This window comes from Artibeus jamaicensis, unplaced genomic scaffold (assembly GCF_021234435.1).
Source record: "Artibeus jamaicensis isolate MK-2021 breed Jamaican fruit bat unplaced genomic scaffold, CSHL_Jam_final contig_908, whole genome shotgun sequence".
NCBI lineage: Eukaryota > Metazoa > Chordata > Mammalia > Chiroptera > Phyllostomidae > Artibeus > Artibeus jamaicensis.
In genome coordinates this window covers 7355738-7383670 of record NW_026522009.1, presented here as the reverse complement: position 1 = coordinate 7383670, position 27933 = coordinate 7355738, and the positions used below count along the sequence as shown (strand labels likewise).

Sequence of the window (27933 nt, the reverse complement as noted above, 5' to 3'; positions counted from 1 at the left end):
GTCTTGTCAGGCATAACAAGTCTTAATTAATGTGATACCAGAAAAATATGGTAACTTTTCAATTAAAACTTTAGATTGTATTCTTCAAGTATACAGATGTTCTTATCATTTCTTCCCAAATTTATTATGCAGATCAGGTCTTTTCATTGCATTTAAAATTTTTAAAAAATAAACACAAGAGATATCAGGAAGCATAGTAGGTATTTTATATTAAGTTAAAACTTAGTAGCCCAGGTCGCAGTGGTGGCATGTCAGCATTCCAGTGGAAAGTAGATTTTTATTTAGTAACAAACCACTCTGAGTCCTACTTAATTGATTTGTACCTAGTAGCTCAATCAGTGTTGGTTCAATGGATTAGTAAATAAATTATTCTTAATACTGGTTTAAAAAAAAAGAAAAGAAAACTTAGTAGCCCAACCTATTTATTTCAGGCCTTTAGGAAAGATCCCTTGCTTTTTAGTGCTTAGTATATTTCATGAAGTAATCACTCACTTGCAGTGGAATAATGTTTTGTTTTGTTTTGTTTTATATTAGGAATCATTGGAGAAGCAGATAAAACATCCAAAGTGCCTTATTGCAGATTTTGGCAAACCTGAGGTAAACAGACATTTCAGAGGTTTTAAGAGAGGCAGCTGAGTAGGGGGTTGGGATTGGTAAGAGATTATACAGTTAAAATGGAATAACCATGTATATACCTTTCTGTAAGATTTTCTTGATAAAGGTTATATTCACATATGTAAAGTTGACTCCCGAGGATTAAAAACAGAAATTTATATCGTGGAAAATATTAGAATAATAGGAGAAAATTTGCTAATGATATGTTAGCTTTAATAGTTAAAAGACAATTTCAGTAGTTTATGCAAAGATGATGTTATTAAAAGATTTTCTGCACAACGGAGAGTTTCATATAATAACTTTTTTCCAAAAAAACTTGGAAGCATTTATTCTGTTTTCATAAATCACTGGATACAGTTTTGTAGCGATGAATGTATTTGTGATAAGGAATGACTTATTATATAAGCAGTTTCCAAATTTATAAATGTTGATAAGGAAAAAAGAAGTAAGTGATCTTGTACAAATGTTTTTTAGCTGTTTTATTATTACTCTAAGTTTCATATAGATAACCTAGTAAAACCTGGTCATATTACCTGGGATTGAGACTTAGATTTATTGCTTCAGTATTGCTTTATTGCCTTGAAATCAAGTCATTTAACTTCTCTAAGATTCAGTTTCCTCCTATATTAGATAGAGATAAGAGTAGGATTAAGCTAATTTCTTTATTGTAACAATTAAAGTATATAATATTTTTAAAGCATAGCACAGTGCCTAGCACATACTGCATTGACTAGTTTTTAATATTCTAAACAGGTACCTTTGCAGATTCACACAGCTATGCTTGCGTTGGACCAGTTTCAGGAGAACTACAGTCGCAAGCCAAATATAGGGTAATGTTCTGTGTTTGAAGTACCCTTTTTTCTTTATTATGAAAACAGTATTTCAGAAATTATAGATTAATAAAATTTTAAATAAACCTCTTAATAATTGCAACAACAGTAGATAACCCAAACTATATATGAACATTTATTATGATTTCTTGGTCTTTTTTCTGGTGGTAGTGGAGAGAGTAATTTCTAAAATTGGAATTATATTAAATAAGAATATTCCCATTTTGAATTCTTCAAAAGCTATGACTTTTTATTTTAAAAAATCTTAGAATAATTGAATTATGAATCTACTATGTAATTTATATACCTTCTAGCCTGTTAAGTGAGAAATACTGTTGCAAAGGGTTTTTGTCTTATATATTTAAAACTAACTCTTATTTATGTACTGTCCTTATGTGAGCATGATTTTGAAGTGATAATGTATATAAAAGCCAGTATTCAAGGCATCAAAACACTCTGTGCTCCTACCTGTTGGCAAAATTCTATATATTTTTACCTATTTCTTAAATTTTAGATTTTAATATAATCTATTTATTATAATTGAGAAAATTGAATTTGGGGTGCTTTGTTTTGAATCTTAGATGTAAAAAAGATTCAGAAGAGCTGTTGAAATTAGCAACATCTATAAGTGAAACTTTGGAAGAGAAGGTAACTATTCAAAGTTATCACTGTCAAAAAAAGTGTAACATATAAATATTCTACCTATTAATTTTTTCTTATTCTTTAGATCACAGCTTTGCTACTTATTAACAGTAGATAAGTTACTTGATTTTGATCAGTTTTAATTTATGAATGTATAAAATGTGGTTAACCTAAGAGGGTTGCAAACATGTCATAATTTGATTTTGTAAAGTACTTAGAACTAACTGTGTGCAGCACATAGTAATAGAATTTGCCATTGCAGCTACATTTTTAGTGTTAGTATTATCTCTTCTGATTTATTTGGTTTGTTAACCCTCTAAAACTCACCATGTAAAGTCATCGGCTTTCCTACAAATCATCTCCTTTGTAAATTACATACTCATATCTCTTCACCACATTCTACATGTCGTATGTGGATTTATAACCTAGAAAACAGTTTTCCATGTTACAGTGACAACCTGCCAGCTTTCATTTCAGCAGAAAAAACATAGCAATGTTTGTGTGATTATTTGAAAATTGTGTTGTTCTTATTTTATAAAAATGAAGGAGAAATGAAAGTTTTAGTATTCGTTTTAAGAATAATATCATATTTTATGTAATTAAAACAAAGAAGAAAATAATAAATGTACTGAGTAAATCACTAGTCATAAGTGAAAGACCTCTTATTGAATATTTAGTGGTTAGAAAAATGTATGAAAGGTCAAGAACTATATGATTTCATTCATATGTGGGATATAAAGCAAAAAGCAACAAATGAGCAAACATAAACACAAAAATGGACTCCTAGGTATAGACGACAGAATGGTGGTTATCAGAGTGGAGAGAGAGGATGAAGAAGATAAAGGGGAGGGGTCAAATACAAGGTGACCCAAGGAAGGAGACTAGACTTCAGGTTGGGAGCACATAAATGAGTATACAGGTATCATATTATAAACTTGTACACCTGAAGTTGATATAATGTTATTAACCAGTGTTACCCCAATACATTTAATTTAAAAGTATAATAAAAATAGTCAGAAACTATTAAGTTAGAAACGTATGAAAGGTAGAAGTAATTCTTGAAATCTTTGATTAAAAGGAAGCATCTGATTGGGAATATATCAGATTTATTGAGATAAAACTTAAAGTAAATTTCACCTTTTTAGGTGTACAGTTAGTTATATAAAATTCTGAATATAATTAATACATCTATACACAATGAATTCACAGTGTCCAGTCATGTATCTACTGCCACAACCAAGATATAAAATGTTTCTATAATGCCATTACTTACATTTTTTAAATAATCAAAACATAGAAACAATTTGTCATTCATATCTACTTGATAAACTGTCTTTTCAAATTTGCTTGTTTTTAATTGGGTAGTCTTTTTTTAATTGAAAGGTTTATATATTCTGGATATCAGTCCTTTCTTTTATAAATATTGTTTTTCAGTCTGCATTGTATTTTCATTTTATTGCATCCTTTCAAAAAGTTGTTTTTAATTTTAAGTTCAAATTTTTTTGTGATTTTATTTTTTTAAAAACTCAGTGTCACAAAGCTTTTTCTCCTGTGCTTGCTTCTAAAAGTTTTAGAGTTTTGTGAATTCATTTTTTATGCTATGCAAAGTATAACTCAGGTGTACATGACTATATTTTGAATTCATTATATACAGTTTTGTAGTTTGTGAGTTCATTTTTTTTATACCTTGACAAGTATAGATCAAAGATAATTTTTTGTGTATGAATATCTAGTAATTGTAGCCCATTTGTTGAAGAGACAGTTCTTTCCCTATTCATTTTTAATAGCACCCGTACCAACCATTCATTGACCATCCTTATGCATGGCTAGATCCGAACTCACTGTTGTCTTCCATTGGTTGTTTCTGTTCTTTTGCTAGTACCATCCTATTTTGATTACTCTTGCTATATACTGTATCTTAACATTAGTTTTGGTCTGTAGTATATTTCTCAGAAAGAGCTCAGAATTATAGTATTCTTTACCGTCTTACATATTTTAAATTTTTCCTGTAGCTTTCATACTTGAAAAACAGCTGGGGTGGATATAAAATTCTAGACTCTTTCTTTAGTAATATCTTTTTTTATATCTTACTCTTGAAAAGTATGATGCCAGCTTAATCTTCTTACTCTTATAAGTAAGTGGTCTTGTTGCATTTAGGTCCTTTATATATTTTTGTATATATGACTTATGGTTCATTGTTCAGTCAGTTTTTCCAGCTGTACCTGAACCGTTTTGGTACATAGTGGCAGGTTTTTGAAATTTATTTATATCTTTCCTTCTTTGGGGGATAAAAATGGATTGTTTTTGTTCTATTAAATTTCTGATTCAAGGTGGAATATTTTGTGTTTGTTACTATCCCACATCTCCCAAGTGCTTGTTAAGGATATGCAATCACCAAATAAAATTTCCTCCACCTTGTAATTGGTTTGGCAGAGTATTTTCACCAGCTGAAATGTTTTGTTTTTAACTTTGTTCCCTTCTTATATTAGCTTCTTATAGTAAACATTTTTCTGCTTATTTTTGGACAGGGTAAGGATTTTGGGTACTTTTTTAGATTTCTACTTCTAGATCCCCTCTTCTCTCGGGATACAAGAAGGAATTTCTTTGTGGATGTTGTTTTTGTAGGGAGCGGAGTATATGAGTTGGTTTGTCTGTGGTTCTCTTTGATTTCTGCCAAATCCTTAACTTTTCCTCTTTCTTCTTTAGCCTTCTCTGTCAAAGAATGTCTCCCCCTTTCTATCTATATCACTTTCTCCCAGAGAAGTTCTTTCAACATAGCTGTTGCTGAGGTCTTAGGTTTTATACATGTTCAGTATTTTTTGCTTTTACTGTGAGAACTTTGTTTTCTCAGGATTATTTTGACTGCTTCATCACCATTAAGCCTTTCATTCTCTTCTGTGGTTATTCTGTGCAGGCAGATTTGCAGCAATATGAAGTCCAGAAATAGTTCTCTTGGAGTGTGGTATTTGTATTTGTTTTTTTTTCTTTTCTTTTTTTTTTTATTGTTGTTCAGTTCCAGTTGTCCCACCTTTTTCCCTGTTGCTCTTCCCTGCCCATACCCCCCATCTCATTGTCAGTGTCCTTGAGTACTCTATTCATGTTCCTTGGCGTGCCCCTTCTTCTTTCCCCTGTAATCCTCCTTACTCCTCCCCTCTGGTCACTGTCTGTTCTTTATTTCCATGTCTCTGGTTCTGTTTTGCTCATTTGTTTGTTTTATTGATTAGGTTCCACTTGTAAGTGAAATCATACAGTATTTCTCTTTCACCACCTGACTTACTTCACTTAGCAAAAAACTTCCCAGTTTCACCCATGCTGTGGTAAAGGGTAGGAACTCCTTTCTGCTGCATAGTATTCCATTGTGTAAATGTACCACAGTTTTTTGACCCACTCATTTACTCATGGACATTTAGGCTGTTTCTGGAACTTGGCTATTGTAAATTGTGCTGCTGTGAACATTGGGGTACGTGAGTTCTTTTGAACTGGTGTTTCAGAATTCTTAGGGTATAATCCCAGCAGCAAAATCACTGGGTCAAAAGGCAGCTCCATTTTTAGTTTTTTGAGTAAATTCCGTACTGTTTTCCACAGTGGCTGCACCAGCTGCATTCACACCAGCAGTGCACTAGGGTTACCTTTTCTCCACAGCCTTGCCAGCACTTCTTTGTTGATTTGTTTAATGATGGCCATTCTGACTAGTGTGAAGTGAAGTGGTATCTCATTGTGGTTTTAATTTGCATCTTTCTGTTGGCTAGTGATGCTGAGCATTTTTTTTATGTGTCTGTGGGCCCTCTATATGCCCTTCTTGGAAAAGTGTCTGTTTTTCTATTTACAGGTAACTTGAAGGTCATAATATTCTGTTTCCTAGTAGTGCTGTAGCTTTTGTGGATCTGTATGTGTTGTCTTTTGGAGATTATGTGGGGAAATTCAAATTTAAGCCATTGTCATCCTAAGGCTTCTGTTAACATTCTCATTTTTGTTTTTAATATTATCACAACCAGCATTGTTTATATTCAAATGGTACAACATAAATGAAATGATAATCTGAGTTGAGTTTACTGCTAAATAGTTGAAAGGTAATGATATACAGAAAATTGAAATGGAGTGGGTGGAATAGTGGGTAGATATTAACCTCTTTTTTGTATTACAAATATCTCTGAGAATGTAGTAAAAGCCTTTCCTCTTCCCCCTCAATGCACAAGTACTGTTATTTTACATAGGATTTAAGGAGTTTAATTGAGCTGAACTTGAATCTTAAGGTTAAGATTCAGGTTACTAATGTTGAAAGAATAGGAAGAGAAAAAGAAGACAGAACTTGTGAAGAGATCTTTGTCACAAATAAAAAGTTGTGCTAAAACAATAGCTCCAAAATTCGATTCCTCAATATTTCCTTTAAAATACTAAGAAATCTTACTTTGAGCAACATTTTATTTTTTAAGTATGATGAGAGTTTTGTAATAATCAACTGTTTAGATTAGTATGCAAAAGTGCCATTATGCTCTTAATATTTTCTGAACTGCCCTTTTTAACAATGTATTATTTTTCACACCTTTACTTTTTGTTTACTGCTTAGAGGACAAACTGATAGTATCTTACCATTTTTATCAGTTATTTTATTTTTATTTATCTGTGTTCAAGTTTTTCCATAGTTTTCATTAAAATACATATTTTTTTAATTCTGGTTGTTTCTTAATGTTGACAGATATCATAGACCTGTTATTTTTAAAAAAGCTATAAATGTTAGATATTTCAGTTAATTCAAATGGTGCCCTAGTGTAACATAAAAAGTCATAAAGGAGAGTGGCAGGTACTAATAAAGAGAAGTACTGCCTAGGGTAGCAAGCATGCAACTGGGTCTTCTACTGTGGGATTAGAACTTGTTTAGGTCTTAAAAACTAGTAGAGAAATTGAGTGGCTTTTTTTGAAGTTAAGATGTAATAATTCTCACATTAAGTCATTGAAATTTTGAATATACTATGTGAATGCTCTTAATATATTGTCTTTCTTGACCTATGTTTCAGCCTGAGGTAGATGCTGACATTGTGCATTGGCTTTCTTGGACTGCTCAAGGCTACTTAGCCCCACTTGCTGCAGCAGTAGGAGGTGTTGCCAGCCAGGAAGTATTGAAAGCAGTGACAGGAAAGTTTTCTCCTTTGTGCCAGTGGGTTAGTTCTGGATTTTAATATTTTTTTATATTTAAAGTTGAACTATTCATTATCTATGTGAAGAATGTCTTACAAATTTTAGTATTAATATAAAAGCAACCTTAAAGTATTTTTTGATGCATGACAGAGGTGTGATATGCCACCAAAACTTAATTCTGAAACTAGTATGATCATATACTGAGGTTGTTAGGCTTGTAACCTAGAGTTGCATTCAAGGATGTATTTACCTCATTTGTGAGAGTGAAAGAATGAGTTTTCTATCCTTATACTTAATTAATCTCTTATATTATTAGGTTCACATTCATGGGTTCTTAGAAATGTTGTATGGAATTTTTGGCATCATCCATCTTTAGATTCCTTTCCTAGATATAAATACTAAAGATAGAAGGCAAGGGAATGGTAGATTTGAGAACTAGATAAGGTAAAAACATAATGTGATATAAAAGCACTCATTTCTGTTACCAGCAGTAATAATTGGCAGACAATATCAAGGGACACTCTTCAGGCCCTTATTTTTTTTTTGAAACACTTTAAACACTGTCACTTTAACAATTATCATTTTTGTATGTTTTTAAGAAATACCTACATAATGCTATTTTGATGCTAAATGATTTGGTTTATTTTAACATAGTACAAATTCATTTGTAAAAATCTGGATTAGATACAGCTGTTAACTGCATGGAAAGTTATATAAAGTATGTTAATAATGTAGGTTCTGTATTATAAGTAAATAATAACCATTTGGTCACGTTCAGATTTAGCAACATAAGTAACATCAATGATGAAAATGGGAGTGAAACTTAGTTCTCTTTTTCATTAACTTAAATTAATTCTGCTTGGTATTTTTAAAATGTTGAAACTGTGGCTTTCTAGATCATTTCCTTGATATGTGTGTAATTATAAGTGACGTATAATATACCCAAGCTGGAAAATAAATATAAAGTAATCAGATTACTCTGGATGTACAAAAAATAAGTTTTCTCTTACCTTCCAAGTTCTTTTAGCTGAGCTTATAATCAAATTTACATGAGTCAGATTAACCGGAGAATATGTCCAAAATTTATTAAGGATGTACATATGGGATGCCATAAGAATATGAAATCCCAAAGAGTCATTGGGTAGTTGAAGTTTACATGCCATCTGGACAAAGGAGAGGGAAGCAGGCAATTTATAGATGAGAAAGTGCAAACGTATGGTAAACAAAATCTTTCTGAGCCACCCAGAAACAGTAGGAGACAAAGGGAAATTCAGCAAACAGGCTTTGCTAGATTTCTACCTGCTTGCCACATTTGGTTTATGTTGCTAAGGTGATTGTCCCTTCTTTCAGCAGGTTTTTCTTTCTGAATTTCTCTGAATTTCTTTAGTCACGTAGAGGGAGAGGGTCAAAGGTTCTTTCTGAGTATTTCATGCCTTAACTAGCTTAAAACCAATTTCTGAAAAGGCATATTTTGTGGTGGCAAAACTTTGGTCCCTTCATTACTTATTCAAATGCAGCTATATTTGAATGGGGCTTCCAGAGTTTTTGTGTAGTTATAAAAATAGATTTGGAGGTGAAGTTTCCTTTTTTTGTAAAACAAACATCTTTAAGATGGCTAAATGACATGAATCAAATTGTATCTTAACAAATCCTTCGAGTTTAATTGTTTTAATAAAAGAATACATACACATATTGTATTCAAAACAATTATAGTGTTAATCTATTCTAAATTGGTATCTTTAAATCTAATTTGGTAATTTTAAAATAAAATTAATTTTCCTTAATTATAAATAATTATAGAAGAGAACTATTTTTCTAGTTATTTAAATTTTATATATAGTAATATTTTTTATCTTCTACTTTAAGTTATACATTGAAGCAGCAGATATTGTTGAATACCTAAGCAAACCTGAATGTGAAGAGTTTCTTCCACGGTAATATTGGAATTTCTGTTGCTTTTTTCTTATTTGTATATTTGTGTAAGAGGCAACTGGATTAAAAGAGTTTTTGTTTAAACATGAAGTTGTTTTAAATATCTTTTCTGAAACCTAACTCATTCACTTCTGCAGTTACTTCCTTCCTATTCAAAGGTGACACATCACGATAATGCCATATGTCTTTACCGCTTTACAAATAATGAATATAAAGTTTAAATTTTATGTTTTTATGAGAATGGTTAACATTCAAATATTCTGATGAACAGTTGCTATTCTGCAACTATTATTTATATCAGAAATTCAACTTTTTGAGTTACAGATCTCTGAGAAGCTGATAAAAGAAAGCTATGGTTCATTTTCCCCAAAATATACATGCCCCAAAAGTTTTACCTTCAATTTAAAGTACAATATTTCATTTGTATTAACAATGAAACTAATCTTAATAATGTTTTAAGTGCCTTTCTGGGGTATTTTTGGAATGTTGTTTTCTTCAGAGGAGATAGATATGATGCCTTACGAGCCTGCATTGGAGACAGTCTGTGTCAGAAGCTACAAAATTTGAATATCTTCTTGGTAAGTATAAATAATGATGAAAATGAATAGTACATTCACACTGCTGTTGTATGTCAGCAAGTTAATTTATTAAAGCAAATTTGAATCTAAGTGAGTACACATTCTAACATAGTAAATGCTTAGAACCAGGTCTGCAAAACTGTGGCTGATAGACCGAATCCATCCTGCTGTTTGTTGATGGGTTTGTTAACCCATTCATTTATATGTATTGTCTAGGACTTCTTTTATGCTCTAATAGTGGTTTGTGTGGTTGTGACAAGACCATAATGGCCTGCAAAGCTGAAAATATTTACTGTCGGGCTCTTCCCAAAAGTTTGCCAACTGCTGATTTAAAGAATTAATACATTTAAAATGAGCCCTGACCAGTTGGTTGGACGTAGTCCCGTCCCGCAAGACGAAGAGTTCTCTCCCAGTCAGGCACATGCCTAGGTTGCATCTTCGTCCCTAGTCAGAGCATGAACGAGAGGCAGCCAGTCAATTGATGTTTTTCTCTCACGGTGATGGTTTTTTTCCCCTCTCTTTTTCCCTCTATATAAAAAATAAAATGAAAATTTAAATATGATATTTTTTAATATTAAATCATTTTCTGGAAATGCATTAAAATTGGTTGGAGGCCTTTATCCATTTTTCTTCTCACCAATGAAGGATTATGTAGGTGGATTCTGTCTTTCTTAAATATCTTGTTTAAGGAATAAATCATTTTTATTAATTTGTTGTGCTGACATTTTGTGCTATTTGTTTCTAGCTTATATAAAACAGAAATGAACTCAGTGTTTTGACTTTTGTTTGGAATCTTACAATGTCTTCTGTTTAAAAGAAATTCAAATATTGTGCTTTTTTTCTTATTTGGTTTATACTTTTTTTTTTTCTGGAACTGAGACATTTAATAGCATTATAAACCAGTTAAATACTTTAAACTAAAATGAATTACAGATGTTCAAACTGTTTTTAAAAGTATGTATTTATTGTAAGGTAGCATTGATGAAAATTATGAAATTGCTCTTTAGTAAGTAGAATCTCTGATTTTATTTAATATGATATATTTTTCTCTTCCATAGGTAGGATGTGGAGCCATAGGCTGTGAAATGTTAAAAAATTTTGCTTTACTTGGTGTTGGCACAAGCAAAGAGAAGGGAATGGTAAGATATAAATTCTTGAGAGTTAAAAGTTTATACATATTTCCCTTGCTCTCCATTTCTTGACTCTATTTGACTACTTAGACCTAAAGTATTAGTTTCTGAGGATAGATCATTAAGCTAGAAATAGGAAGATTCTGATTGTACTCTGACCACTTTTTTTCAAGTTATGTGACCCTGTGGGAAATCACTTCAGTTTTTTGCTCTTAAATTTCTTTCTCTGATACTGGGCAACTGATGTCTGTACAGCTGCCTCATTATGTTATTGTTAAAATCAAATGCAGAAGGGCTTTGTAAACTATAAAACACATTAATATTGTTGCTATTTTGTTAGATACTACTTGATAATTATTAAATAAATCTTGTGGGAGAAGCTGATATTAGAAAGCTGAAGGCTACTCAGATATAATTTCAGTCAGTGATTATCAAAAGAACAGGGAATAATGTAAACTTGTGTATATAGTTTAAATTTTTAAGATTATAAGTGTTCAGTTAATTGGGAAGCCATGTTGTATATTTAATTAAAAACGTGTTTCATCTTCAGATATAAACTAGCTACCCAGAGTAGTGATTTCGTACATTTGTCATGGTAACTAATAATGAGTAATTTTGTAGTTAATCAAACTTAGCTTATTATTTCACTCAAAGAGGTGTTTGTTACTATTGTAGTTATGGACAGATGTTCTACATTTATATTATTCCTGCTCAGTAATTGTGTTCCACAAACTGCTATTAGTTCTGGTGGTTTTAAAAAGGTACTTCTCAAAAAGAAATAAAATCCTTCATGGTATGAGTTTGGGAATCACCTGAATACTTTCTAACTGTTTAGAAATTCACAATCCATATTAGCCTGTAAAGATCAGGAAAAGACTTACAGTAAACCTACTGATTTTCCAGTAACAAAACAAAGTAAGTGTACTGGAGCAGATTTTTATTGTATTGCAAACACATAGACCTGCTGTATAAATTACTTTTAAGTGTTTGCATATATATAGCCAAACTAACTGGAAAGAAGGAAAGAAAAATCCCCAGGTTCTAGGAACCAAAAGAAAAATTAATTCATAAGTTAAAAGCAGTACCTGGCTGTGGTACTGCTTTATCTTCAAGACAGGTAAAGATATTGGACAAATAAAATGATAAAAGATGATCATTTATTGGTGCTCGCAGAAAAAGTTATTAGGTAACGTGAGCAGTATGTGAAGCAAGGGTAAGTAGAGGCATTTGTCAACATTGTTAGATTGATTTTTAAAGCTTCTAATAAATTTGATTTGGAAGTGGGAGGATTAAAAATCAGTAACATGTTTATTGATAATATGGAAAGTACAAGAGAAACTTTATATGCTAATTTAGAAACAAGATAATTTTAGCTCTTAAGTCACATGTACATGTTAAAATTTTGAATGTAACCACATAAAAATAAATGTTTAATTTGACATTTCTTTGTTAAACATTAATTATAATTAAGTATAGGTATAAAAAGAGTAGTAATGGTAATCATTTTGCTACATTTGTATTCATATAACTTTTACCAGCCAAAATAATTTAGAATAACTCGTGGGAGTTGTTTTAGTCATCCTGAGAAAAGCAAAATAGATTTAAACTTATTTGTTACCTATTTTTGCCCTTTTCTTGATATTAGATTACAGTTACAGATCCTGACTTGATAGAAAAATCCAACTTGAACAGGCAGTTCCTATTTCGTCCTCATCACATACAGGTGTGTTGCTCTCCATTTCAGAATTAAATCATCTGTTGTGTTATACAAAACAGAAGAGTTTCTCTTTAGTATGTAGAAAATGGTGCTTGACAAGCCTAACATTCTTTAATAATTCAATCTCTAAAATTATCAAAAAATGGGAATGATTATAGGAAAAATATATTAATTTGGTTTTTCCTTGATTTTGGATATTCAAAGCTGAATTGTGAATTGTGGGCAATGTATTTTTTTTTCATTTTGTAGTCACCAAAGTATGTCTACATATTTAATTTTAGAAACTGAGGATATATATAGAAACAGATTCTCTAATTTGAATGTTAAAGTTTAGCACTTGGAATTTTGTAATCTTGTGATCTTGTTTGACTATTTAACATCCCTTATTATTGTAAAATAATGCTTGTTTTTAACTTTTTTATAGAAATTGAAATATTTAAGTCAGGAAAAGCAGTAATTTGGTTGGTCAAGGAAATTTGCTTTTACTTTAGAAATGTTTTTTTCACTTTACGTTTTAACACTCGTATTAATTATAGCTAACTAAGCTTAAGAATGTCATTGTAAACAGAGAAGTAACTGAAGCAGGTGGAGTAGTTAACCTAATAGTCTCACTTATCCAAATATAAAGTACTAAGTAACAGGGTCTCATAAACTAAAATGTATGTTACAAAATTCATTTACTTAACTGCATTAGGTTCTAGAATAACTATAAAGGCCTATTTATTCTTATTTCACTGAGTTCTGACAAAGTTTGTGCTTTGTATGTATACTAACAGCACTGAGAAGTAAAAACGTGTCAACTTAGCAATGCGAGAAGAGACAGAAGTACCATTAAAGCTAGATGCATGTATTGGAACAGAATAGTCTATAGATACTTAGTGTCAGAGCCAGTACTTTCAAATGAACTTTGTTGACACCTGAAATCCCACTAATGATTTTTAAGAAAAGAATGAATTATATTTATGGTATTCTTTTTATATAAAAATGAAAAAATAAATTTTTAAATGATTACATCCAGAAATGGTAAGTTTTTTAAAGATGTTGTTCTTAAAGTGTTAGATTCTCAAACCTGTGAGAGCTCATTTTCTGCAGTTTAGATTTCTGATGTTTTACTTAATGTAGTCTCATCTTTTTGTAGGCAGTTAGCTGATTTAAACCTAAACCTCATAACTATAATAGAAAGAACAATGTACTTTTATTTAAACTTTTAACTAGTATATTAGGAACTCTGAAGCACTTAGCTAAGCAAAGAGAGGTTTAGATTTCTACTAATAATACGTAAATTATTTAGATTAATATGCACTATTAAATGTGATATGGCTACAATGAATGTAACTTCCACAAACTAAAAACTGAAATTGATCTCAGTACTCTCACCTCATGCATATTTTCCAAAGTGATAAGAATGTGTAAGTTCAGTCATAGCCTGTCTTTTCTGTTTAACATTTGTTTCTTCCATTTCTGTTACTTGTTTAGAAACCTAAAAGCTACACTGCTGCTGATGCAACCCTGAAAATAAATCCTCAAGTGAAGATAGATGCACACTTGAACAAAGTGTGTCCAGCCACCGAGGCAGTGTACAGTGATGAGTTCTACACTAAACAAGATATAATTATCACTGCATTAGATAACGTGGAAGCCAGGAGATACGTGGACAGGTATGTCATTGAAACTCAGGTGCATAAAGAATTGTCTTTCTTTTATTTCCACTTCTGTTTTTCACGCTTACTTGTTGAAAAGCCACCAAATTTTTATATTTTTTTATGTTCCTATGTACTTCTCAAACCCTGTGATGATTTCCCATTGATATCTAGAATAAAATTCAAAATCTCTCACACGGTCTAGATGTGTTTTTATAGTGTCTGCCACCTGTCCACCTCCCCAGCTTAAAGTTTCTTTATTCCTTCCTGGCTCACCTTATTTTAGGTACACATTCTTTTTAGTTCTTACAGGGCATGCAGTATTTTTTTAACCTCAGGGGCTTAAATACACTCTTCTTCAGCCTCAGAAAATTATGTTTATCTTGTTCCAAAACTCTTGATCCCAAATTACTATTTACTCTCCACCTACCTTAGTTTTTTTTCTTCATCTTTTAATCGCTACCTAAATGTCTTTCTTCAAACAGGCTTTCTTTAACCACCAAATTCTAAATCAGAATCTCCTATGGTAATCTTTTATAGAACTAAGCATTTTCCTTCATAGCACTTATTTTTATTGATATACATATTTATTTAATGTTTGTTTCTTCGTTAAATCATTTATTTAGGGACCATTTATTTTCCCATCACTCTGTCATCAGTGTTCAACACATGATGTCATTCAGTAAATATTTGTTAAATGAGTGACAATGATATGCATACCTTACATAATTTTCATTACATCTTTATGTGACTCTTTAATGTTACAGTGTTAGAGCAGGCATATAAACAGAAGGAAAATTTACCAGTTGAGAGTGTAATGGAAGGTTTATACTCTGGGGCAGAGGAAGGAAAAATAGCTTTAATAGAGTGTGCAGAATACAGGTATTGTAAGTATTGACAATGTATAATATTGTTTGGAATAAAGAAAGTATTGAGATTTCAGTGGGATAGAACCTGTAGCTAGAAAAATAATCAAAGAAGAAACAGGAAGCAAGAGAAGAAAGGATAGTACAGTGAAGAGTTAACCTAGCAGACAACAAGTTGAAGCCCAAATGGGTGGCGGTGATGGTAGAAGTGGCAGTAGCAGTGGTAGAAGGTAAAGACAGAAATTACTAGATTGAGCAGGATTTGTTGAGGAGGGGGGATGGAAATGATGAATGGGTTGTTTGGTGGTAATGTATATTTTCTAAAATATTATAGTTGAGAAGTGATCAATATAATGAGTAATGTGAAGTGGTCAATAGAAAGCTGTAGGATATCCTCTGCTTACATTGTTAGTGCTCACTTTTATGTTGGTTTCCTATTATCTTTTCAAATAGCCGTTGTGTAGCAAATCTACGGCCCCTCCTGGATTCTGGAACAATGGGCACTAAGGGACACACTGAAGTTATTGTACCTCATTTGACTGAATCCTATAATAGTCATGTAAGTGAACCAAGGTTTTTTGTTTTTTTTTTAAGTAAATGTCATTTTTTTATTTATATCATAAATTTTTTGTCTTCATCAGTCTCCAAATTTGATTTAGCTTCTCTAGTCCTATGTTTGATCTGCCATTGATGTGCATGCGTATGGGTATGTACAATTTTAAAAACATGGCTGATTTTTGTAAATCATCAAAATTTTGGCTTTTGGCTTTCTACATTCTATTCTTCTATTTATTGTTTATATATCAGAGCTGATTGATTAGTTTTCTGACATTTAACTTTTACAAAATCTTACTGAAGAATTAGTTTCTGTATAGGAAGGACCAAGATACTTATATACATATATTTACTACAAATGATATATAGATAGAACTTTTTTAGCCCCCATAAGTAACCTTGAGATATTGACAGAGCTGAAAACCACTGATGTAAGAAATAATTGTAGGCCTTAAGATTTAAAGAAAGAGCAACCGTACTTGTAAAGTTGAAAGAAGTATACTTTTTTTTAATATAACACATATTACTATTTTTATTTAATTTATTTATTTATCTTTAGAAGGGAAGGGAAGGAGAGAGGGAGAAAAATATCAATGTATGGTTGCTTCTCATGCGTCCTCTGCTGGGAACTGGCCTACAACCCAAACATGTGCCCTGACTGGGAATCGAACCTCGATCTTTTGGTTCGTAGGCCCGTGCTCAATCCACTGAGCTACACCAGCCAGAGCTTAGAAGTATACTTTTTTACAGTGTAAATATTTCTTTACTTAATGAAAGTGTTTGGTTTAGTAAAGTTTTAAAATTTTTACCAAATTTGTTTTCCCAAAAAGTAAAATTTACTTTTATGAAATCAGAAATTTATATAACAAAAATATAGTAGACCAGTTGATAAGTTTAAGTTAAAGGAAATTAGATGGAGTAAATTATGATATGTTGGGTGTCATATTGGAAATTTTTCAAAGTAGGGAATATTGTAAAATTTTAGAAGTTCCCTTGATTTGCTCATTTTGCATTTTTCTTAAACCTTCTCCTGTATTCTCTGACTTTAACCTTGATAACTTAATACTACTCTGACTTACCTCTCTGGCTTATGTTTTATAATATTTCAAAAGTCAATAAATTAAAATATAAATCCCCAAGTAAAAAGAGAAAAAGTGAGTCACTTTAGATTGGGTAAACCAGTAAACATAAGCCAAATGTACACTATAATAGGATATGGATTTTTTTTCCAGTGATACCTTTTCACATGAGACAACACAGACATTGCCATTTGCCACTTATTTTTCAAAATACTGTACTGTCTGCAAAAAACTGTACTGAGCATCAAGGACAACATAAGCATGCTCTCCAGTTTTTTTCTCCATGGAGAAACTCATGGTATGCTCACTGTATTGGGGATTCTTGAGTTACTTTTCATAGTAGGGACTGGTGTAAAGTTTTACTTTTAACCCTAATTCTTGGAGGAGGAAAATTAGTTTTCTGTGGTAGTCTGCCATGAGTAGTGTATGGTACCAAAATGAGTACGCAGATAAAAGTGATAATAGAATTCATGGTGGTTGTTACATTGCCATTAACAAAAATAGGTTAAGCATCAAAAGAATCAATTTGTCCTTTAGTGCCACGAAGAAAGAGGGTATAAAAATGCTGAGTTTATTATATTTTTGTATTTTTAAATTATCTTAAAACGTTCAAGTAACTTCCATCGATAAACAATTGTCATTGTTTCTCTTAACTGTCATCATATTTTATAAATTAGCGGGATCCCCCAGAAGAGGAAATACCATTTTGTACTCTAAAATCCTTTCCAGCTGCTATCGAACATACTATACAGTGGGCAAGAGATAAGGTAATAAAGATCTTTTTTTCAAGGAATATTTTTTGTAGTAAAAAAGATATTTTCAACTTTGAGTTAGGCTGCTGTTTGTAACTTCTTCCTCTTTTCCATAATAGTTTGAAAGTTCCTTTTCCCACAAGCCTTCATTATTTAACAAATTTTGGCAAACCTATCCATCTGCAGAAGAAGTCTTACAGGTAAAAATTAGTACATTTTAATACAAACAACACTTGGTATAATCTTATTTTAAGTTGCTTGCAAATGGCTTATTTTACCTATTTAAAAAGGGATTAAAGGGGTTATTATTGTTTGTAATGAGGAATCTTAAAATTAGCAGGTCACAAATAACTATTTATTTTAGTTTGGTTGAACTATATGGAGTTGCCAATATTTGACCACATCTAACCCCCAAAACATCAATTCATATGTTTAAACCTAAGAAGGGTGTTGTAGTAATGCTAGAAGAACTGCAAATAATAAAACAGCTTGTTAAGCTCTTTGAGTTCCAATGAAACTTTCACAATTGACCAGTAATATCTCAGGCTTGTAGTGAGGGCACATCAAAGATGTTTTCTTACTTTACTTTAATCCTATACTAACAATGCCAGCTTTTTAGTGTAAAACATTATTCTTTATACTTCTTTAATAAGTACATATATAGTACTAACAGATAGCAAGACATGAGGATAACTTGGGAGACAAGTAACTTTAGTTAAAATTTCATGAGCTATTTGTTTCTGTTTACTCTCCAAAAAAGAGAAAAGGAAAGGGGGGAGGAAAAAGACGGGGACAAGGAGCTTGTGTTGGAAAAAATCCTGAGACACAAGAGATGGCACTTCAAACGTTGGTTAGTACTTCCTGGGGGAGAGAGTGTGTGTGTGTCTGGTGTTCAACTGGAAATGCATTTGTTTTGTTTTCTCTCATTCTAGAAGCTACAAACTGGACACAGTTTAGAAGGCTGTTTTCAAGCTATTAAGTTACTTAGCAGAAGACCTAGAAATTGGTTCCAGTGTGTAGAGTTAGCAAGATTAAAGTTTGAAAAATATTTTAACCATAAGGTAAGTGTTATAAAGCATTAAGAAAAGGTCTGACCCTGGCTCATTTGATTACTACCGAATGAATTTCATTGACCCTAAATGTCTGCTCTTTATTTTGGGAAAGTTTTTAGAAATAAGTAGTAGATTTAGTGAAAACCAGTGCTGGGCACACAACTAATTTCTCTTTGAATGTTACTGATTAAAGAATACATTTATACTTCACCCAGTGGCTTGTTAGTCATACATTTAACTGATCCTTCTTTTTCTGGGTGCAAAATTAGATTTTCAATAGAAGTTCCCTGTGGAATGTAATGAATGCATTTCAGCAGTAGTGTTAAAGTCATTTGTTTTTCAGAGGAAAACAAGAGACTGAGAAAATAGAGCTATGCAATCAGAAATTTTGTTGGAATTTTGCTTTCCCCACTGTATCTGATAATACTTTGTGTCTCTGTCCTCACTGTAAAATGAAGGTAACAAATTACTACCTAATTATAGGACATTGATGAGGCTCAAATGAATTAATATATGTAAAGCATTCAGAACAGTACCTGGCCCATAAATATTAACTGTCACTAAATATTAACTGTCATTCTTACCTCCAACAACACAGTTGCTAGAAGGTGTCCTGCACTCTCTCTTTAGTCTCTTCTTCTCTTTAGGCATTTACCTATTGGAAGATAAATTAAGTTCATCTTTTTTAAAAAGCTGTTTGATTACACTCATCCCTGCTTTTCACTTTCCTCTTGGCTCTGCTTCTTGGAAAAAGTGGTCTATACTCACCTCATCCAAGTCTTCATCCAGTAAATTGTCTTCTTTTCCTGTTGCTATTCAGTTTATCCTTACCATGATTATCAGTGGCCTCCTGTTTAAAAATATATAGAACTCTCTGTAGTCCTTACCGTCTATAGTTTTTTTTACTTTATTATGGAAAAATTGAACAATAGAAATGTAGACAAAATAGTATAATGAACCCCCATATAAATCCTCATATATCTCTCCTTCGGGTTTAACAATTGTCAACTTATAATCTTGTTTTCATCTATAACTCCATGCAGTAGTTACAACTCCCTTCCTCAGATGGTTTTGAAGCAAATCTCAAATATATAATTTTAAAATTAAAAATAATATATATTTTACTGCTTTAATTTTTGTTTTAAGGATTAGCTCCTTAAAGGAGCAGAATGATATGCAAAATATTCCAGCATTTCTGTAAAAAGGGATGAAATAATCTATATTTGTATTTGCTGTAGATGCTGTTAACCTAAAAATAAAGGGCCAAATTGAGAGGCAACAATCAATTTATCAGAATTCCAAAATAACAGTTATTTAGGAAACAGTGATTCAGGTGGAAACTAGAATAGTGTTCCCATCAGAAGTGAAGGTGAGGGGTGTTCATGAGAAGGAGAAGGGGAAATTTTTCATGAGCATAAGGGAGGAATTTTTATGGGTCTTAATACTCTAAAGAAGAAATTTCTGTAGATGCAGATACCGGCATAGTATTGTTAATTGTTAAAAATGTCCTTAATTTTCAGTCTGGTCGTCACAGTGCTTTCCTGTTAGCTTTGCAGTCGTTTGCAATATAGTGCTGCCTTAGGCCTGGTCCAGTGGTTGTTTTGCCCAGCTGTACCATTCCAAAGGTTTGAGGATAAGACCTGTAAGGTATTTCCTCTGGATGGCCACTCAGACTGCATTTTGAAGTGGCTGTGTTTATATTATTTTTTATAGTGACAAACTATAAGTATTGGTTTTTTAATAACAATAGAGGTTAATTCCAGGTGTAGGGGAAGAGGGAGCATGACAGTCCCGAAAAGAGCTGTAGTGCACGAGTAGTTTAGAGAATTCACTGTATATCTTTTATGTATTGTAATTTTTTTAACTTCTTTTTTTTCAGGCTCTTCAGCTTCTTCACTGTTTCCCTCTAGATACCCGATTGAAAGATGGCAGTAAGTATAACCAAGTGAGTGTTGAGAAGAAAGTTTAATGCAATTTGTTACTGACTGCCTCCATTTAAAATAATATTTGTATCTCGTTAGGTTTGTTTTGGCAATCACCGAAGAGGCCTCCCTCTCCGATAAAATTTGATTTCAATGAACCTTTGTAAGTTTTTATATCCAGTCTTATATATATTTTTATTGTAAATCTGGAACATTGTGTAGGCTTATCTTAATGGATGAAAATTTCAGACTCTTTAGTGTTAAATTATTACATCCCTATTAATCTCATAGTTAACGTAGTCTTGCCAACCAAGCCAGTCACAACACTTTTTTCCATACCATCTATTTATATATTTGTACAATAAATAACCTTATCTAAAGTGAAACCAAAGTGTCACCTCTATCTATGACTTTATCCATAAAGAAGTAAAATGACAGCCAATGTTTTCTATTTAATGAAGCTAGTGTATAAGAAACTTAAGTTATATGGAGGTAAAAATGATTACTGCAAAATATCTCCCTAAATAATCTCAAGTTAATTTTCAAAGGAGTTTGTTTTTGAGTGAATACCTGTATACCTGTTTTTATGAGATATATACTTTACACACACGTATGTATATATTTTAATTAAATACTTAGCTTGTAAGCCTTCTTTTATGCTTAGTTTTTCCATCTGGTGCTTATTTTAGGTTTCCAATCACCTAGTCCTAACTGCTTCTCCTGTCAAACTAGTTTTTAGACACACTTATTTGCTTAGGTTGAACTTGATAACCACTTTAAAACTTAATGTTTAATATTTTCTTACGAATTTTCTTTTGCTAGCCTAATTTTTGCTTTTCTGGCTACCAAATCCCCAGAGTGATCATGATCGCTACCTAAATGTCAGTACTTATCAGGAAAAACATCTGATGTTTTTTCTCTTTTATAGTTTTTGCAATGCTTACATCTAGACCAGAATTTCACTGCCTGATAAAAAGAAAATAATTCTGTAACAAAAATTTTGTAGTTACTTTGCAACATCGTAATGTCTACAGTTTCTGATGAATTAAACATCTTGCTTGAAATTGTATTCACACTTTTATTTTTTTTAATTTCAAAAGGCACTTCAGTTTCCTTCTGAATGCTGCAAAATTATATGCTACAGTCTATTGCATTCCATTTACAGAAAAGGTAAGATATTCTTCAAGGCTTAGCAAATGATACAAAGCCAGTCTAGTTGAATTCGGTGACTTATCAGCTAATTGCATCATCAAAATGTGTTTCTGTATTATGAGAATTGTTCTTTGATAAAAGCTTTTTATTTCATTTTAGTGTTGCCCATTCTAACATAGCAGAAGCTAAAATCTCATTCAACATTACTAAATAGAAGAAAGTCAATTTTTCTAAGTAGTGAAACAAATACTCGTAAAAGCAGTCTTTATTTTTAAAACATTTCGATCCTATTAACTTCAGTTGTAATTACTCTGAAAACCCAACGGGAACTATTTTATAGGAATTAAAAAATATTTCTTAGAGATTCTCTAACATTTGTTTGGCTTATTTTGTGATACTTACATACTTTTCAGAAAATTTGAAAATGTTACCTCCTACTGACATTTCTTAACCTTTATCATCATATTCATTGTCTTAGACATAAATCATTGACTGACTCTAAAGGACCTAATACAGTTTTACTTGAGAGGCAGATTTGCATTAGTCTTTTTTTTTCCACAAATGCACATTATAGCTAAGTAAATTGCTATATTTTATGTAGGCTGAATGGGAAAATATGAACCAGATTCATCATTAATACTGGCTGCTTTGGATCCAGATTCAAATGGACCTAGCAGTTTTGAATCCAGATAAAAATGCCTGTTTTAGATTAATCCTTTTTAGAGTTAATGTACAGTAAAATATACTGTAAATGTCTGGTAAAAATAGTGCCATACAGACTGGTATTCTTTTTGAAAAAAGACTAGTAATTTTTTAAAGATTTTACTTGGTTATTCCTAGAGAGGAGAAGGGAGGGGAAAAGAGAGTGAGAGAAACGTCAGTGTTTGGTTGCCTCACACACCCCTATGAGGGGCCTGGCCCACAACCCAGGCGTGTGCCCTGACAGCCCAGGCCTGTGCTCTGACCAGTGCCCTGAGTGCTGGTTCTCAGGCCAGCACTCAATTCACTGAGCCACACCAGCCAGGACACTAGTAAATGTTTTTTTAATTTATTCTTTCTAGAGTGGAAGGGAGGGAGAACGAAAGGGAGAGAAACATCGATTGGTTGCCTCTCACATACCCCCAAAACTGGGGATCTGGCCCACAACCCAGGCGTGTTGGCATGACTGGGAATCAAACCAGTAACCTTTCAGTTCACAGGCTGGCACTAAACCCACTGAGCCACACCAGCCACAGCTATAAAAGGACTAGTAATTTTGTGATGTGTAATAGGTATCCTCAAAACCAGTTTGTTTCAGTTTTTTCTAAGTAGCTTTTTAATAGTAAGTATGGATCTGATAACTTTGCATTTATCCAAGTTTATCTTGAACTGTTTAAATAGTCTCCTGTTTCCAAAGGTATTTACTTATTCACTTATTTATTTTATTTATTGAGAATAACTATATAGGGGGGTTTGTAAAACAATGAATAGATCCTGATTTCAAAGTACTCAGTCTGGTACTCACAAGTAGTCATAAAACTACCTTTATAAAAATTTGTGAAAAGAACTCAGATTTCAAGTTTCTTGACAAATAACTATTTTTGCACATACACCACTTTCTTCCCCAGCCTTTAGAGTTGATATTTCTGTAGAAATAAAGATAAATGTCATAAATGAATGTATGATGGTCAAATATATTCATTTATGTATGTAAATAGTCAAATGATAAATTATTCAAATATTTTAGTATGAAAAAGAACTTTTATAGAGTGTTTTTAGCTTTAGAATTCAGAATTTAAAGAATTAAGTTAATTGATTACTTTTTTAAAAACAGGACATATCAGCAGATGCCCTCTTGAATATTCTTTCTGAAGTAAAGATTCAGGAATTCAAACCTTCTAGTAAGGTATGTTTAGAAATTCTTTTATTCAGTAAATAGTTATTGAACTTTTATGCATGTCAAATCCCATTCTAACCTTGGAGAATCCTTCAGTGAATAAACAAAGCAAAATCCTTGCTCTGGTGGAAGTTATATTCTAATGAGCCAGAGGCAGTCTATTAAAAAAGATGCCATTAATTACATAATATTGCAAAGTGGGCATAAGTGCTAAGGAGAAAAATCAAAATGGGAAGAAAAGAAAGCACGGTGGGGTGGGTGGCATTTCATAAATGGGGATAAAAGGGGAGGCTCTCTGATAAGGTACATTTGAGCCGAAGCCTGAAGGAAGTGAGGCCGTGAGCCATCCTGCTACCTGGTGACAGAGCCATGCAGGCCGCAGGAACGAGGCCAGAGGATGGCCTCAAATTACTTTGAAAACCAGGGTTTCTCCAGAGGAGAAATACGCAGGTTAAGAATGGTAGACAGTGAGATTGGAAAGGTAGTTGGATTTAGTTGGTCCAAAAGTTATGGATTATTGTTAAGCTGTAGAGGTAGTTGGAGTTATGAAAAGTACTTTGTGTTTTACTGAGGTAAGTAGCCAGTGGAGGATTTTAAGCAGAGGACACAATCTGACTAAATAGTTAAAAGGATAACTGTGGTTGTTCTGATAAGAATGATTATGACATAGACAAAAGAGAGGAAGCAAGAAAAATGTATTAGGAGATTATAGGCAAAATGATGAAGTAATAGGTAACAGAGAGTCAAATTAACTAGTTGGATTCTGCATGTATTTTGCAGTAGCCCTGACAGGATTTGTAAGGGATTGGAATTGGAGTGTGAAAGAAAAAAAAGATTGTTACTTTCTTATTTGAAAAAAGAAGCAAGCTTAATAGCTCTGAGTAAGAAGATGAAGTTTGAGCAGAAAAAGGAAGGTATGAAGTAATTGCCCAAAGGAGTGGAAAAGTCACTTAGTTAGAAGATGTAGTAGAATTGTGAGACAGCACTGAGCATCTACTTAATGGTAACCCACTTATAGTGTATTCCACTAAATGTGGCTGGAGAAAAGGCAATTACTGCTTGGGTGCTACTGTAGAACAAATGGAAAATTGGATGCAATAAGGGTTGGGATTTGCCAGGCAAATATGTTGGAAAGAGAAAAATATAGGGAATAATAATAAAAATGGAACATGACATTTAAGGCAGGGCGACTAGGAAAGTTTGAAAATATTAAGCTTTTTTTTCTACATTTTCATTATGTGCCTTTTCAAATACACTCTGAAAATCATCCATGAAACAACCTTCTGTTTCTCTTGCCCTTTAGTTATACTGGAAAGTGCAGAGTGTTGCCTGCCTCTCTCAAAAATTTACGAACGAAGTGGTGTGTGCAGTCTTCCACCCTGCATTTTTATTTTAGGGGAGAGGAAAACTTGTAAGCAGCAGATTTTTTACAAGTAGATGGGTTTGCGAAATGAAATGTTCATGACGTGTAGCTTATTAAGAATAGAACTATAGAAAGCGTAAACAGCATATTTGTATAAGGAAGGTTCCTAGCCCGAGCTTCGAATGGGCAAAATTGAGAGAACCAAGGAGACATGCATCGACAACTGTACTAGCCTTCATTGCTTTCTCTTCAGTATGTTTTCTGGCCTGAGTTACTTTTTTTTCTATCAAAGTTTTAGGGTAATAAATTACCCTGATCAGTGTGGCTAGTTGTAATGTGAATTATATAAGCTTTTTTTCAGAACTCAAAGCAGTTCACACCAAACCTTCAGGGTCTGGCACTTCAAGTTAACTGATGCCACTACCAAACACATCAACTACACATCTGACAAACATGTTTCTGCTTCCTTGACGTTTTAATGTTTCCTTAAAATGTTTAAAAACACAAGTTAGATGTGTTTTTTAAGTAAGAGATAGTACTTTAATTAGTGATGCTGTAGCTAGTTTCTTAATTTGAGAATATTACTATATTTTGCTGTGTGTAATGTGCACTTTTTTTTTGCCCAAGTTTTTGCAGGAAAAATAAGGGTGCACATTATACATGGGGAATACTAATTCCATATCTATATAAATGTTTTTAATTCTTTTATTTATGCTTAGGCATTAAAAGTATAACTAGAAAACCATAATGATAACCATATGCAAAATAATACCCTGGAATACAATAATCAGTTTTGTTTCTAAATACAAATAAAAAGTTGAATTAAAAAATTAAAATGGAAGATTTTTTTCCTTAAGGTTTGGGCCAAAAACGTGGGTGTGCACTATGCATGGCAGTGCCTAATACACGACGAAATGTGGTACCTTCACTGCCCTCATGTGATGTTCGATAAGTAATTCCTTAAGGAAAAACTGCTTGTATGTGTTGCCCTGCATCTCTATGAAGGAAAACATATTCTTTGGAAAAGAATAGCTTGTCAACAATCAACAAATATTTAAGGGATACCTGTATTATATATTTTATGGATTTCCTCAGTTTCTTTGAATACAGAAAACAGCTCTGTGTTAGTTAAAGCCAGGCAGTTTAGTTTGAAGTAGATGTGTGATAATCACAAATTGTTGATTAATATTAACTTAATTTTAGTGTGGAATTTTAAAAGAGAACCAAGTAAATTCAGTTCTTACAAGCTATTTAGTAAATATATTTAATACTCACTGTGAATAATGTGGGTTGTTTTTTTTTTGATAAATAAGGGTGAGCAAAAGTAGGTTTACAGTTATTCATATGGAAAATAATGCAATAATTAATAAAAATAATGCAAGAATAAAAACTTTTTCGTACTCACAACTGTAAACCTCCTTTGCCCACCCCTGTATTAAGGCTCAGTTAACAAGGTAAAGATCCTGAGAAAGATTCTCAGAGTTTAGGTGTCAGTGTTAGGAGATAGATAATAAAGAAAACATACTACAATATAACATACTAGTGGAAGGTGTGAAGTACATTGTACCATAATGATTAATAATCTGATTAAATTAAATGGAATATTTCCTCTTAATGACTTATTTGATAAAACATTTATGGTAACCAGTTAAATACAGGATGTGATAACATTAATAAGTATATATATTATATTTAAAGGTTATTCAAACAGATGAAACAGCACAGAAACCAGACCATGTTCCCATCAGCAATGAAGAGGAGAGGAATGCTGTTTTCCAACTAGAAAAGGCTATGTCATCTAACAAAGTCACCACAAGTAAGGGACATTTCTTTATTTAAATGGTTTAAACTTATAGGGATTTTTATATTCACCAAGTTCTATACTCTAAAGCTCATGGGATTAAATAATAACAATAATACTTGTATTAGACTGTTCATCTTTAACTGTGACTGAGTTGATAATTTCTTCCACCATTGCCCTACCCTCAAAAGCTAAAATGTGAGTTTGTTATTGTTCTTTTTCCTTTTTAAAATTTTTTTATTGAGTTCTTTTTGAGGGGGGTGGGGAGAGAAACATCGATTAGTTGTTCCACCCATTTTTATACATTCGCTAGTTGCTTCTTGTATGTGCCCTGACCAGAGATCAAACCTACAGCCTTGGTGGATCCAACCCACTGAGCTACCTGGCAGGGCCCTGTTCTGGTTGTTTCAGTCCTTGAGGTTCTATTGTGACTTCTTTTTAGCTTATGGCTGCAATAACAGACAAAAAAGAGAGTCCTTATGGAGACTGACTTTTAGATCCAGTTAAGTCACTTTAGGATAAAAAAGCATAAACAGATGTTTTTTTTCTTGGCTTCTTAGTCTTCAGAATTAATTATACATGGGGAATACAAACTGACCTACATACATCCTAGATCTTAAATATAGAGAAACTGAACTTTTAATTCCTTAAAAACAGAGCTACAAGCTCATGTTTTTACACCTGCTCACCATCTTTCTAGTATATAAATATCAGCAGTTCCCAAACTGCTGATTTGATGTACAGATCAATAAAATTTACAGAAAACAGCCCTGGCTGGTGTAGCTCAGTGGATTGAGTGCGGGCCTGCTAACCAAACAACTGTGGTTAGATTCCCAGTCAGAGCACATGCCTGGGTTGCAGGCCAATTCCCAGCAGGAGATGCACACGAGGCAACCACACATTGATATTTCTTTCCCTCTCTCCTTCCCTTCCCCTCTAAAGATAAATAAAATAAAAAATTTTTAAAAATAAAATGAAATGTACAGAAAACAACCTGGATTTGCCAACTATTTATTTTGCAAATAAAAAGTAATTATCTTATTAATTATAGTTCTGGAAAAATACTATAATTTCTTCTCATTTCATCACATATCAGACTGCAGCTATCTGCTGAATGAGTTTTGGAACCACTGATCTAGAAATCTTTTTAAAAGTTACACATTTTTATTTGACCAACTTATCTGTTAGTTTTCAGAAACCAGGTGTTTCAGGGTAGTGTTTTTGAAATCAACTTGCAAGCATTAGCCAGTGTTGCCTTTTTATTGTAAACCACTCACTAGCAGGTCACTAGCAGG

The 27933-nt window shown here is 32.5% G+C and overlaps 1 protein-coding gene across 1 annotated transcript in view; it reads left to right on the top strand.

Annotated features, from left to right (window-relative positions):
- UBA6 (ubiquitin like modifier activating enzyme 6) overlaps window positions 1–27933 on the top strand; it is an 80762-nt gene that overhangs the window by 44034 nt on the left and 8795 nt on the right. The window contains exons 11-28 of the mRNA XM_037150028.2: window positions 535–597; window positions 1369–1445; window positions 2027–2093; window positions 7103–7246; window positions 9090–9157; window positions 9655–9733; window positions 10792–10872; window positions 12509–12586; window positions 14057–14238; window positions 15540–15645; window positions 17398–17487; window positions 17592–17672; window positions 18405–18533; window positions 20404–20455; window positions 20546–20609; window positions 21547–21616; window positions 23412–23483; window positions 26536–26653. Of these exons, the coding sequence (XP_037005923.2) occupies window positions 535–597; window positions 1369–1445; window positions 2027–2093; window positions 7103–7246; window positions 9090–9157; window positions 9655–9733; window positions 10792–10872; window positions 12509–12586; window positions 14057–14238; window positions 15540–15645; window positions 17398–17487; window positions 17592–17672; window positions 18405–18533; window positions 20404–20455; window positions 20546–20609; window positions 21547–21616; window positions 23412–23483; window positions 26536–26653 (1621 nt within the window). The remainder of the gene's footprint in view (window positions 1–534; window positions 598–1368; window positions 1446–2026; window positions 2094–7102; window positions 7247–9089; window positions 9158–9654; window positions 9734–10791; window positions 10873–12508; window positions 12587–14056; window positions 14239–15539; window positions 15646–17397; window positions 17488–17591; window positions 17673–18404; window positions 18534–20403; window positions 20456–20545; window positions 20610–21546; window positions 21617–23411; window positions 23484–26535; window positions 26654–27933) is intronic.